We start from the raw sequence: 12,992 nt of genomic DNA, 5'->3' as shown, positions 1-12,992 counted from the left end.
AAAGACCAAGTCACTACTTGCCCCCTTTCTTTTTCCGTCCTGCCTCTGCACCAAACTTATTATTTATGTAATAAACACGGAATAATATATAGTAATCAAAGCTATAGTATTTTTTTTTTCAATAAAAATATAAAAGTATAAGTAAGTAAATGGGGGAGAAGGATTGAAGTGAGAATTGAGAGAAGTTTAAAAGGAGATGTGGTCCTCATCGAGGTTGGCGGTTTCTGCTGCTGCTTTTACGTATAAATAGGTTTCGCTCCAAAACTGCTTCTTTCATGTGGAAACGTGCTGTGAACATCCATCCGTTATTCTCAATCTAACTTTCATTTCATTTGGAATTTTGGAGATTCAGATTCAGATCTCAAGAAGAAGAAGATTTTGAAGGAAAATGGCGACGGTGTCCCCTCTCGCCAAATACAAGCTTGTGTTCCTGGGCGATCAATCCGTCGGCAAAACCAGCATCATCACCCGCTTCATGTACGACAAATTCGACACCACCTACCAGGTATCGTCCCAATCCCATTCAATCTCATTCACAATTTTATTGTCTCACATGATTAAACCTTAATGTATGTATTGATTTTAATCTCTCACCGATGGAGTATTTACGACGCGCTCTTGTTGCATGTGTATGATTTTTACGTGGATCGATCTGACATTTGTTTATGCATCGCTATTTTTTAAATTTTAATCGGTCACGTTGTCTGGGAAAAGAAGCAACGAGATCATCTCTGGTGTAGTTTTGAAAGACGCGTGTTCATCAATGTTCAATTATGAAAGATCATGATTCATGAGGAGGTGGATATTATTGAAAGAATTAGTGTTTAATTTTGTACCGCAATTTTTCTGAAATTCACTGTAATTTATTAAGAGAACACCAAATTGATTGGCATAGTAGCTGCTAGGAGGAACTAAGTCAGTTGTTTGAAAACTCATTGTCACTTATGAGTTATGATGTAACCATTCTGGAAGTGAAGTGTATAGAATCGGAAGGATAGCTAGTAGTTGAAAGTTGAAAGTAAATGATTCTGAAGAAGATCTCTGTTATCATAAAAGTGCTTGTCTTTGAAATTTCTGCTGTCTTGTAATTCTGCTTATTCAGAGTAGTTATCAATATCATGCTAGGTTGCTGACAATGCTTTTCCCGTATAAATTTCAGGCTACTATTGGTATTGACTTTTTGTCAAAAACAATGTACCTTGAAGATCGGACAGTTCGTTTACAGCTTTGGTAGGCTAAATTCCTCTTCAATCATACATACAAAGTACAAATCCAGCATATTTACATTTCAAAAACTATATCACTGGTGGTTTGGCCACATGGGCATATATTCCCCCTTTATTCATTTTAATTTATCATGTTTTATTTTATTATTACTGAGCTCTGTGCATTTTAATTTCACAGGGATACTGCTGGGCAAGAAAGATTTAGAAGTCTCATTCCAAGCTACATAAGAGATTCTTCTGTTGCAGTTATTGTATATGATGTAGCTACATGCATGCATGCTTGTTTTCTTGTTTGTTCTTTTTATCTGAAGTGATTCTTAGATAATTGAAGACTTCTTCAAGAGCAATACATAATTATTTGAATACTTTCCAAACCTGTTCTCATGCAGACAGGCAATCATTTTTGAACACTACCAAGTGGGTTGAGGAGGTTCGCCAAGAACGCGGCACTGATGTTATTATTGTCTTGGTTGGAAACAAAACTGATCTTGTTGATAAGAGGTGAGCAATGAGTTGTTAAATTTGGTGTTTTGATTTTTATTTAAAAAAAAAAAATTTGCATGCATAGCTGTCTTGCTGACTTTATATATGTTTTAGTTGTACACTAATTATAACAATGGAGTCTTCATATTATGTTGCAGTTCATCTTGCTTAGTTCCCAAATTCCTGGCCGACAAATGATTATCAATTTATCATGTTCTTTCTGGTTACTATGATAGAATATAAGTGCAGTACCAGATAGATTAATAAATGCCACTCAAAATTAAGTGTTTCTTAATTCTCGCCAAATTATCATATGTTAATTATATTAATATATTTACACAAAGTTAATGTTTACTAGATTGGAGTTTCTTTTTATTTTCATTCTAGATATGAAGAAGTCTGGTAGACTATTGTTAAATATAAATTTTAGGATGGCAGAAAAACTGTTTTAGTTATTAAGGGCGTGGAATTTGGATATGTTAATGGAAGAAACAAATGGGTGGGAAGCATTGTTAATCAATTTACCAGGTAGCTTGCACTTTGTGTTTAGAATTCAAGTATGTGATTTTTCTGTAAGAAATCTTATAAGGCAATTTTGATACTTAACCAGGCAAGTTTCTATAGAGGAAGGAGAAGCCAAAACCCGTGAGTTAGAAGTCATGTTTATAGAGACCAGTGCAAAAGCAGGCTTCAACATCAAGGTGAAAATTAATGAGTTCTCCTAGTTATCCCCATATTTTTGGTTCATTAGATTGTCAAGCTGCTATTTCCTGGCATTATTCTTTCTTGCTCTTACATAGAATACAGAATATATCTCATCTGGAGTGGGTCATCAATTCACAATCAACTACCATATTTTTCTCAAGCTTATCATCTTTTTCACATGTTTGTTCATGTTTCTGCAATATCTTCTGCCAATGCATAATTGCAGCCTTTGTTTCGAAAGATTGCTGCTGCCTTGCCAGGGATGGATAGTCTTTCTTCCACAAAACAGGAAGACATGGTTGATGTAAACTTAAAGTCCACAGGGAATGCATCACAGGCAGATCAGCAAGGAGGAGGTTGTGCATGCTAGAAAGGTTATTTACTTGATGACTACTTTAATGGAAAAATGTTGCTCGAGGAAACCTTCAGTTCACTTGATGAGGGGCACAAATTGCTACAATGATATTGATATAGAATACGGAGAATGATAGTTAACTTTTCTTTTTTCCCCGTTATTTTGTACAATTAGTCCCTCGATGTAAGAATACAGATAATAAACAAGGCCCTCTAAATTATCGTTAGTTAGCTGGATGTTATTCATATTCACGAAGAAATGCATAGTATGCACAAGCGGAGAAATATGTAAAGTTGTTAACCCAACTCTGCCATTTCTTCTGGTGAACTTTTACTTGGAGTCTTGGACCTATGTGAAACAGAGTCGTCAGGTTTGACCGTTTGAGAAACACATTGACCATTACAGCTTAAATCCGACTGAAATAACAGCCGTAAAAATATATTTATATGCGTGGGATAATTATCCAATGTTTGTTTGACATTAGTTGGCTTTAAGGTTGTTCCAAAGAGACCAAGATAAAATGTTTCTGAGAACTCTGAACTTCAGTTTAATAAAGATTTAAATTAGAGAATTCGTTTCCTAATTCATACAAACTTCATTAGTCATGTACCTTGTTCGCCATACTGAATCAGAATATTTCTTTCCTTAGTACAGTAGGTAAGTGATTAAATTCACAACTTATAAATCTTATTTGAGATAAAATTTCCTACCGTGAGTTATATTAAAATTTAAAGAAAGACAGTGTTTATTGAGATAATCAATCTAATTAAATGAAGCGGCATGATACCATGTTCCACCAACCTGCAAGACATGAAGAGAGTGTGCGTTGTTGGTGCGGCGGTGTAAGCTATTCAAATTCATCGATTCATTCATTTCATTTCAAGAAGACACTTGCACATGTCCTTCTCAATCTCATCTTAGACTCCGACATCGCATGATTCCCCACCACTTCTTCCTTGTTACTATCGCTTTTGTCACCTTCTTGTCTTTCAAATATCATAGTCCTTTACATCGTACCAAACAACAGCAACAACAATGTCACACTTGATCAAACTACTACCCGAACCCTCTGATTCATTCTACCCAGGTGGTCTCTTTCTACATGCTGACACGCTTCCCAGCTCCTTCGTTTCCTTTGTTCCTTCTTCTTCTTCTTCTTCCTCCTCCTCTGACAAGGAGTTTTCCAACACGGCTACGGTTTCGTGTTTCTCTCGGGGTCCCAGAAGAAGGATCGGTTTCGAAATCTTCAGGTCGGAAGGTAGAGTTTGTGGGGTAGGTGGTGGTGGGTTCTTGTCGTTGAGCTTGTGCATAGATCGAAGCGATGTGAATCAGAGGTACGCTTCTCGAGAATCTTCTGGCGAGATTCTGGTGGAGGAGCACCATGAGAAAACGGTGTCTTCTGATTCTGAGAAAGTGGTAGTGGAAGCTCGAGAGAAAGAGAATGGATCGGGTGCTATGAACATGACCAAGCATCTCTGGGCTGGAGCTGTGGCTGCCATGGTTTCAAGGTCTTCATTCCTTTGATCTATCTCTTAATCTTGTTTGGTGATTTTAATTACTGCGCTGCACTTCACTGATTCATTGCTCTAAGAAAGCTATCGTGCATTTTACTATTATTATTTTTCTTTTTCGATTTTTGGTTTGACAAGATTGAAAGCTACATTTCCAATTGGATTGAGAAGTGGAAATCAAGTGAGATAAATGAAGTGCTGCATGCTGTTTCTCTTTGCCTGTGCATTATGATTTTGATTTGAAGATCATACACAGTTTGTTATCTTGTGTATTCTTTTTTGATTTATCAGAACTTTTGTTGCACCTCTTGAGAGGCTTAAGCTGGAGTACATAGTTCGTGGTGAACAGAAGAACCTTTTCGAGCTCATCCAGGCAATTGCAGCTTCTCAAGGGCTGAAAGGTTTTTGGAAAGGAAACTTTGTAAATATTCTTCGGACAGCACCCTTTAAGGCTATAAATTTTTATGCCTATGATACTTACAGAAATAAACTAATGAGGATGATGGGGCATCAAGAATCCACAAATTTTGAGAGATTTGTTGCCGGTGCTGCTGCAGGAATTACGGCTACCCTCCTCTGCTTGCCCATGGACACTGTGAGTGGAGATATAGATTCTGTTACTTTTATCTGTCCTTTCTTATAACTTTCTTGCTTTTGTCCCCAAGACCTCAAATTTTTCATGAGTCTGTGAAGCTATCAAAACTTTATTGATAACATAGATTCATTCTGTTAGGCTTGTTATGCTTAGAGAAATGTGATATCTTGGGAATTCAAGGCAGGCTTGTCTATGCTGCATTTGTTGGTTGCAGATAGATATGCTGCAGTCATAGAGAATTATAGATTGTAGTTACCACGAGTACTAATTTGTGGGAAAAAAAAAAAAGGCGGTTGCTAGCACAAAAGCACCAGTTCAATCCGGTTCTCTTTTGAATAGGGTGGTGTTGTGTTAGTTGAAATTGGTTTTTAATGACAAATGTGTTTATGTCTCTTTATCAGTGTCTTTAACAACCAAGCAGACTACATGTATTCATATACATCTGTGTCTATGTGAATGTATCTCGTTGTGTCTGTGTTTTCATTATTCTAAGAGAGTAAACAGCCTAGATGTTCAATCACACTCTAATCTGCGAATCTATTTCATAGTGTTACAATTTCCTTTAATTTCTTGCTTAGTTGTAGCTGAATTCTAAGAGTGATTTCTTTCAGATCAGAACAGTAATGGTAGCACCTGGCGGTGAAGCCTTGGGAGGTGTAATTGGTGCCTTCCGCCACATGATCAAAACTGAGGGATTCTTTTCTCTTTACAAGGGTTTAGTACCCTCTATTGTTAGCATGGCACCTTCAGGTGCCGTCTTCTATGGTGTTTACGATGTTTTAAAGTCAGCATATCTTCATTCACCTGAAGGGAAGAGAAGACTCCAGCATATGAAAGATGAGGGTCAAGGGCTGAACGCTTTGGAACAACTTGAATTGGGTACCATTAGAACTTTGTTGTATGGTGCTATTGCTGGATGTTGTTCCGAAGCTGCTACATACCCCTTTGAAGTTGTGAGGAGACAGCTTCAAATGCAAGTTCGGGCAACAAGGTTGAACCCGATGGCAACTTGTGTCAAGATTGTTGAACAAGGAGGTGTTCCTGCACTTTATGCTGGACTAATTCCCAGCTTATTGCAGGTATGATCTCTTATGGTGCACATTAAATTTAATTGAATTAGTAGTTAGGAAAATTGAGCAAAAAATTAGAGTTAATAACTTAATATCACTCTAGTCTTGAATTGTTAACCTCGTTGTGAAAGTTGAGTTTTGAATCTTAGCCCATGTGTGTCAAGCTTTTTTCATTCTTGTGTTTTGATATTCATTGTTTATGAGTTTCAGGTGTTACCATCAGCTGCTATTAGTTATCTTGTTTACGAGTTCATGAAGATAGTTCTGAAAGTAGAATCTACATAGATGATTATGGCAACAATTCAAGAGCCAGATATAGTTTGAAATATGAATACAAGTAGTACTACATTCTTTTCCCTTTTACTAGATGTGGGAGAGAATCAAAGATGTCTCACACAAACAATTAAGTGATGTTTCCTTACATTTGGATATTTTGTTGTTCTTATACGGGTTACTTCATAATCATATGAAGAAAACAGGAGAGCTTTTCATCTTCACAAAAACACTTGACCATCTCCTTCACTAAATATGAGATGCTGAGGGCTTCTCTATGTTGAGTATAAAGGGCTACTTTTTGTTTTACAAGTAGTATAGTTTTAATTTTCTTAGTTTCTTAAACAAATATACACTTTTTTTATATCTTAATAGGAAGAACTCATTATTTGAACTCATTATTTAAAAACGTCTCTATAGTTTTAATAAATTTACAAATTACAATTAGATCTTTATACTTTTTTTGCTTTTTAATTAGATTCTTAAACCATTTTAATTTTTTTAATTAGATCTACAAAGATAAGTGCTAAAAGACCAACAAATTTTATAATTTGTAGTCATCAATTACCTTTTTTCTGGATATTAGTTTTCTTCTCTCCTTAGGGTCCACTGTCCACTTCCATCTTTAACACCTCAATTTTTACCTCTTTTTAAGCAAAAAATTAAGACTCAACTTTAAGTATTAGTGTTTCTGATATGATTGATTACACTTTCTGATTCATCTGATGGTAACAACTCTTTATACAAAAGGAGATTTCGACTTGAATCAAGACCCAACTTTAAGCATTAGTGTTTCTGATATAATGGTTGATTACACTTCTGATTCATCTGATGGTAGCAACCATTTATACAAAAGGGGAAAGGCACAGTCCAAAAAGAAAAGAAAGACACACAACTTGAGAAATGAAGAACTGATTGATGTAGAGATTCAGCCAGCAGCTGTTGTCAATTTGGTTAATAACCGAAAGAAGATAAAAGAAACAAGAATAACCGGCCGTTGTCAATTTTGTTAGAATGATGAATTCAGAGAATAAGAAGCAAAGGGAGGTGAGGTCAAGAGAGTGATGAAATTTGCTCGAGCCAGTGGCACCGACGATGATGACGACCTTGTCCTTGCGGCGCATGTTCATGTTGCAAGTGTGAGGAGTGTTGAAGTTAGTCTCAAATCAAAGAAAGCAAGGAAGAATGACGAGTTTATAAGATAAGAAACCCATTAACTTATACATTAAGGTTTTGAGTTGGATGTGGTGTCATCTCATCTTATGTTTTCACGCTTGATTCCTCCCGAAGTCTTCCTGATGGTTGGCCCAACAGCGCGGTTGAAGGATGTGTCCATGCATGCGGCGGGGTGGCGTAAGAGTAAGTAGAGGGAGAGAACAACAAATTATTGTTCCAAAGAAAAAGAAAATCTGCTATTTCCGATAACAATGTGGTGTATTTACAAGAGTTGGAAAATAATTTGAGTGTTGCTAACGATCTGTTTCCTTTTCACAAGTCATTAATATTTAACAGTGACAATGCTGAGAAATGGTTAGATCCCATAAAAAATAAGTTTAAAGGCAAATTAATTGAACAAAATAAAGTACGAGACTTTTTGGAATTATGAATTGAGTGTAAATGGATCTTTTAAGTCTAAGCGTGACTCTCGGGGTAACTTTAAATGCTACAAAACTGATTTTGTTTTGAAAGGTTTTACTGAAAAGATGATGTTAATTATAAAAGGTGAAAATTCAGGTGCAGTGAAGTTAACTGCACGTAAAGTTGATAGTTGAAAAACGTTAAATGATTTGACTAAATGTGATGATTTAACTAAACGTAAAGTTGACTACATCTGAATTTGCACCATTATAAAAATATTTTTTCATTGATTTTTAAAAAAGACTCTTTAAGAGCACATTAACACCAATATTATAGTTGTTAATTGTTTAACTAAAAAATTACTACCTAAAACATTTATTAGTCATGTTTAAAGAATAGGTATTATGAATTTATAAGATCAATGTATGTTTAAAGAAGTTTGTATTGTATGAATATTAATATTTTGAGCTCAAATGAATTAATGTTTTTGTGTTATCTAGTTTTTCAATTTGTTGTATAAATGATAGAATTAGAATAATCAAGTATTGTCTTACAACAAAAAAAATGTAACTGACTTTGTAGTATATATAAGGGATTATGTTCATTAAGTGTGTTAGTTCTATTTTTATCATGATAAAACTATGCATGTAATTGTTTATAAATATGCATTATGATAAATATATATTTTAAACTATCAATTAAAATAATAACACATGGATTAATAAGCGGAAGAATGTAAGAAATTATATTATATTATATTTTATGTCATTATGTGTGTGATGTATTTTATTTTGTTAATTTAAAATTTTTAATTAAATAATAAAATAAAAAAATTTGTGTAAATATTTAAAATGTAATTAATTTGATTGAAGTTGATTTTTATGAAAAAAAAAAACTAAAATTCAATTTTTTTTAATTAATAAAGTCTTTGTTTTTTATTTACTATCAATAACTTAATTAGAAAAACAAAAATAAGAAGGCAAAGGAATAATAAAGTGAATTCTTTTTAATATTATTATCATCATGGATTAAGGTTAATAACTCTTTTTATTTTTATTTGTGATAATCATAAATTTTAAAATATTTTTGTGAATGATGGTTTATGATATACACTATAAATTATATTGAACTTACAGACTTTTTGCCTCTCACAAATTTGACGTTTGGTGATGTTAATGATATTGTAAATAATTTTAAGAAAAAGTTTAGGGGCAATATTTTTATTAAATATGACTAGCACTTAATTAATAAAAAATAAATAATTTTATACTATTAAATATAATTTTATATCATTAAAATTTATGAACCCTGTCGCTCTTCTAATTTTTATCTTCAGAAGTTCCCTTCGTATGAGATTGATTTGGATTCTCCGTGAATTTTCTAAAGGCATGTTTTGGTTACTAGTTGTTGACACATGCATGATAATAATAATCTAGTTGGAGAGGGAGCTGTTGCAATGGAATTTTTAACGGTTGAGGACTACTCTCCTTAGAAAATGAATATGGTGTATTTTATTTAAGGTTTAGTGTATTTTTTCTTTCTTTTGCGTGGATTTAATTATTCTGTTCATACGATGTATTGTAGAAGATGATACAAATTTTTAGAAAATAATTATAGGCTAATAACGAGCGTAATTTGTGAATTTAAAATAAATTTTTAGGGTTTAAATATTTTTATAATATAAAACTCATCTGTTATGGGTAGAATTTTAATTTTGATTTTTTTATAGATAATTTTGTTAATTTTATGAATATTTATAAATAAAAATGATAGCTTTTTCTATTTTTTAAACGCGAACATTAACATTGGGCTTAAAATTTATGCTAACATGAGGCGTTTATTGGGCTTAAACCTGACGCTAACTACGTTATATATAAAGGGCTCACATTTCACTCTGGACATAACCAATCCGTTGATCCCTATATTGGGCTTCTTCTCCCATCACACTCTTGGACCCGTTTATCGTTTTGGTCCAATATACCTTTCTTCTCCTTCCATGACCAAAATAAAAAAAAAAATCATCAACATTCGTTAAAATTTCCCGCGAGTGTACGGCAACCCATACCGTTGCCACCGCGACGGCTGCGGAAACGACCCCCGACAGCCGGCGCACAGTCGCCTCCGAACGCTGCTGCTGCATTCCAAAACCCTAGCGCGTTTTCTCCATAGAGTTGCATAGCTATTTCGGAACGCTCTAGGCTTCACTCCGGAAAGTTCATCGTTGTGCTGCTCCAGTGCACCGTCGGAGAATTCGTCTTGGCATGGAAGGTTTTTCAGAGGAGCTGTTGTGGTGCTCCAGGAGGATTCTTGGAACACTTTCGGCATCAAAATGGCAGCAGGTTCCCTCACTTCCCGTTCCCGTCTCATGATCACTGAACGCAAGGTATATTTTTTATTAAGGGGGAAAAAAAAACTTGTTAGAGAATTGAGAGTTTTAAGTTAAAGAAATTTCATATTGCAATGTAGTTAAGATTCAAATATGATTTCGTTGCTATAAAAGAGTATACCTTGTTTTGTTGGCTTTGTAGGTGAAAGCGCTGCATTCCTTTGTTGGGGTCGGAAGAGTAACTTCATTGTATGATTTAAAAATGGCAACGTGAATGAGGGTGCTGATGAATTTGAAAAACTGGGAAGCCCAAAATGCAAATGATGATGCTAGAAATTTGGTTGAGCCTACTTCGAAGTGTCTTCCATTTGAGGCTAGATAGCACCTGATATCAGTTTCTTCATATTCCTTCAAAAGCAGAACGAGGTTTTCATTTTTTACTTAGCTTTCGGGCTTGACCTTCAATAGACATACGCTGTCCTTTTTCTTGGTTGTATTTGTGTTCAAGTTCATTTTCTATCCTTCTCTTTTATATAGGTAGCATCTCACAATAAGTACACTAGTGCTTCCACCGTGCTTTCTCGTCGTGGAAAGGCTTGTGGAGCATTTCCAGAGTTGGACTAAGGTATCAATTAGGAATGAGGAGTGCAAGAGAAGGAAAACTGGTAGAGGAAATTATCAACATGTCCTTTCAGAACTACAAGAAGTGGTTAGTTGCAGACTCCTTTTGTTGTTGATGACAATGCCGGATATGACAAAAGGGTTTTCATGGTTATTATGGTTGCTTCTGTTATTATCCTTGTTCATTTGTTTTTCCTTTGTTGTAGCCTCTTTGCTCCACTTCCTGTGTTAAGCTTCTCTTTCAGAAAAAAAGATATAGTTATAAATATGAAGGTGCAGAAAACCAAGCATGCCAAAACTTTTTATGACAAGAAGGTAATATTTTCTTATTTTGAACTATTTAACCCTTATATTTGTTTTCATATTCATTATTTTCTGATATATTTTATTTTTGCCTCTAGAATTTTTTAGCTGCCGTTCTATTCTGTTGTCTCTCTCAGTGTGGATGATAATGTCGAGTTACGTATCTTAGAAAGCTTATTTTTGGACCGACTTACATTTTACTTAGGTAAATATACCCTTGTGAGTTATGAAATTATTCAATAGATTTGTGCTTAGTAACTAAACTGGTAAGCTTTAAATTAAATTTATTATATTTGGAAAAGAATTTGATATGTAGTAATATCCCGTTAGTAATTTCATTGTTATTTTAAAATGATCTTATATTAGCTTGAAAATTACTATTTTTTCATTCTATAGATTTGTTACTAGGAAATTTGAGAAAAATGCAGATAAGCCAAAAGAAACGATGTGGCTACATATTTCACAGAACAAGGATTTCAGAAATTTGATTTTTGGACGGTCAATATTATTTTATCTTTAGATGTGTTTCTTTCAATGTTTTTATTGTAAAGTGGGTAAAGTCATGATTTTTTTTTACTATCCTTTATATTTTCCCTTATCAATTTTATCACTATATATGAAAGAATGGAATAAATTATGAAAATGCTCTGCTTTGCATTTTGACCTAGATGTAAAACTCACTCACCCGGACATGCACTTTTTTCCCTAGTGATTCTCAATTTGCAAATCCAAACAGGTTGTTTCTTTACTTGTGTTGAAATTCATTTTGAAGTCCAAATTCAAGTCTTCTCTAAATTGAGCCCTTTGAATTGATTTTTATATTTTGGACATTCAGGAGGCTTTAAACAGCTCATAATTATCTTTGCTGACGGATTACTAGTTTAGGCAAGGGTTCTGATCTGTATTTCATTTGGTGTGTGCATGCTGGTTTTCTTCAGTTTCACAAGTGCTTGGATTCAGGCATAATTTTAAGTTCAAGAGTGAAAGTAATTCTTTTTCCCCATTAAACAGGTGAAAACTGAGATCAAGCTAGAGAAGAGAAGGAAGGTTTTGACCAGAGAATGGAAGAACTGATGCAGCACAGAAATTGCTGATCAGAATGTGTTGGAGAAGGGTCTTGAGAAGAGGATAGAAGAGCTCTATGTTAGGTAACACAGGTAACTTTCACAATTTCCTGTTTTAGTATTTATATATTACACTACTAATATGCTTTAAATTGTTCTGAGCTTCTGATTGTATGCTTCTGTTTTTGTCTGTTTATGGACCAAATGCACTGAAAAAAGATGGTCATAACCGCAGTCCCTTCCTTGAAGATCTTATGAAGTTAAATGTATATGTTGTTCCTTATTGTTACCATATGAATCAATCTATCTTTTTATTCTCCCCTTCTCATAGGTAATTTTTGGTGTTGATTTGGAAAATCTTTCTTGATATATGACTTTCATGGTGACCAATTTTTTCATTGAAATTTTTAGTGCCTATTTTTCGTGAGGCTCATTTTTTTTCCATTCCTTGCGTTCATGATAAATTAAAATAGTTGAGTATCATTTTATTTATGTTGATTTTCTATGTTAATGCTAGGGTAAATAAAGCTTGGTTAAAATTTCTGCTTTCAAGACGTCCGTATGAATGGGATTATCATACTATTGACTATTGAGCATGATCTATTGCTATCTTGAAGAGAAAAAACTATTGAGGTGGGTCCTTTCTTTTTCTCTTTTAGTTAGTACCTTATGAGTTAAAGAAGTTAATCCCTTAAATGCAACGGAATTCTTCGAACAATGCAATAATTATGCAGGGTTGAGAAGCAAATATGACCAGGTTGTTCTACCTTTTTCTTTCCCCGGTAGGCTACACTACTTTCTGATGCTAATTTTAGTTCCCTAATGTGTTAATATATTATAAAATTTTAATTTTAATACATTAATAATTATATTATTCTTTCA

General features: G+C 34.1%; 3 protein-coding genes across 4 annotated transcripts in view; all 3 read left to right on the top strand.

Annotated features, from left to right (window-relative positions):
* LOC107631669 (ras-related protein RABH1e) lies at positions 122-3,180 on the top strand. 2 transcript variants are annotated; one of them, XM_016335185.2, is made up of 7 exons: positions 122-250; positions 353-505; positions 1,160-1,230; positions 1,405-1,493; positions 1,616-1,727; positions 2,320-2,410; positions 2,641-3,180. In XM_016335185.2, exons 2-7 carry the CDS (start codon positions 389-391, stop codon positions 2,782-2,784), a joined length of 624 nt encoding a protein of 207 aa, XP_016190671.1. In that variant the 5' UTR covers positions 122-250; positions 353-388; the 3' UTR covers positions 2,785-3,180. The 2 variants fall into 2 exon arrangements, with proteins under 2 accessions (XP_016190671.1, XP_016190672.1); XM_016335186.2 differs by having other exon boundaries at positions 125-250; positions 347-505.
* The window catches only part of LOC107631666 (calmodulin-binding transcription activator 3), a 19,553-nt gene continuing 7,528 nt past the window's right edge, over positions 968-12,992 (top strand). Inside the window, exon 1 of the mRNA XM_021119838.1 lies at positions 968-978. The gene's annotated coding sequence lies outside the window, so the exon portion shown is untranslated. The remainder of the gene's footprint in view (positions 979-12,992) is intronic.
* Positions 3,457-6,509, top strand: LOC107631668 (probable mitochondrial adenine nucleotide transporter BTL3). Its single transcript, XM_016335184.2, has 4 exons — positions 3,457-4,277; positions 4,572-4,875; positions 5,487-5,954; positions 6,156-6,509. Exons 1-4 carry the CDS (start codon positions 3,805-3,807, stop codon positions 6,228-6,230), a joined length of 1,320 nt encoding a protein of 439 aa, XP_016190670.1. The 5' UTR covers positions 3,457-3,804; the 3' UTR covers positions 6,231-6,509.

The sequence above is a fragment of the Arachis ipaensis genome, chromosome B03 (genome assembly GCF_000816755.2).
Source record: "Arachis ipaensis cultivar K30076 chromosome B03, Araip1.1, whole genome shotgun sequence".
Classification (NCBI taxonomy): Eukaryota; Viridiplantae; Streptophyta; class Magnoliopsida; order Fabales; family Fabaceae; genus Arachis; species Arachis ipaensis.
Note: the sequence above shows the minus strand (reverse complement) of the source record. Positions and strands in the feature narration are given on the sequence as shown.

What these genes read in the sequence shown, in the direction of transcription:
- LOC107631669 (XM_016335185.2), top strand. Translation starts at nt 389, where the DNA reads ATGGCGACGGTGTCCCCTCTCGCCAAATACAAGCTTGTGTTCCTGGGC. An exon ending in ACAGTTCGTTTACAGCTTTG is followed by an intron (nt 1,231 to 1,404) that starts GTAGGCTAAATT and finishes TTAATTTCACAG; the next exon opens with GGATACTGCTGGGCAAGAAA. An exon ending in TATTGTATATGATGTAGCTA is followed by an intron (nt 1,494 to 1,615) that starts CATGCATGCATG and finishes GTTCTCATGCAG; the next exon opens with ACAGGCAATCATTTTTGAAC.
- LOC107631668 (XM_016335184.2), top strand. Translation starts at nt 3,805, where the DNA reads ATGTCACACTTGATCAAACTACTACCCGAACCCTCTGATTCATTCTAC. An exon ending in TCTGCTTGCCCATGGACACT is followed by an intron (nt 4,876 to 5,486) that starts GTGAGTGGAGAT and finishes GATTTCTTTCAG; the next exon opens with ATCAGAACAGTAATGGTAGC. An exon ending in TAATTCCCAGCTTATTGCAG is followed by an intron (nt 5,955 to 6,155) that starts GTATGATCTCTT and finishes TATGAGTTTCAG; the next exon opens with GTGTTACCATCAGCTGCTAT.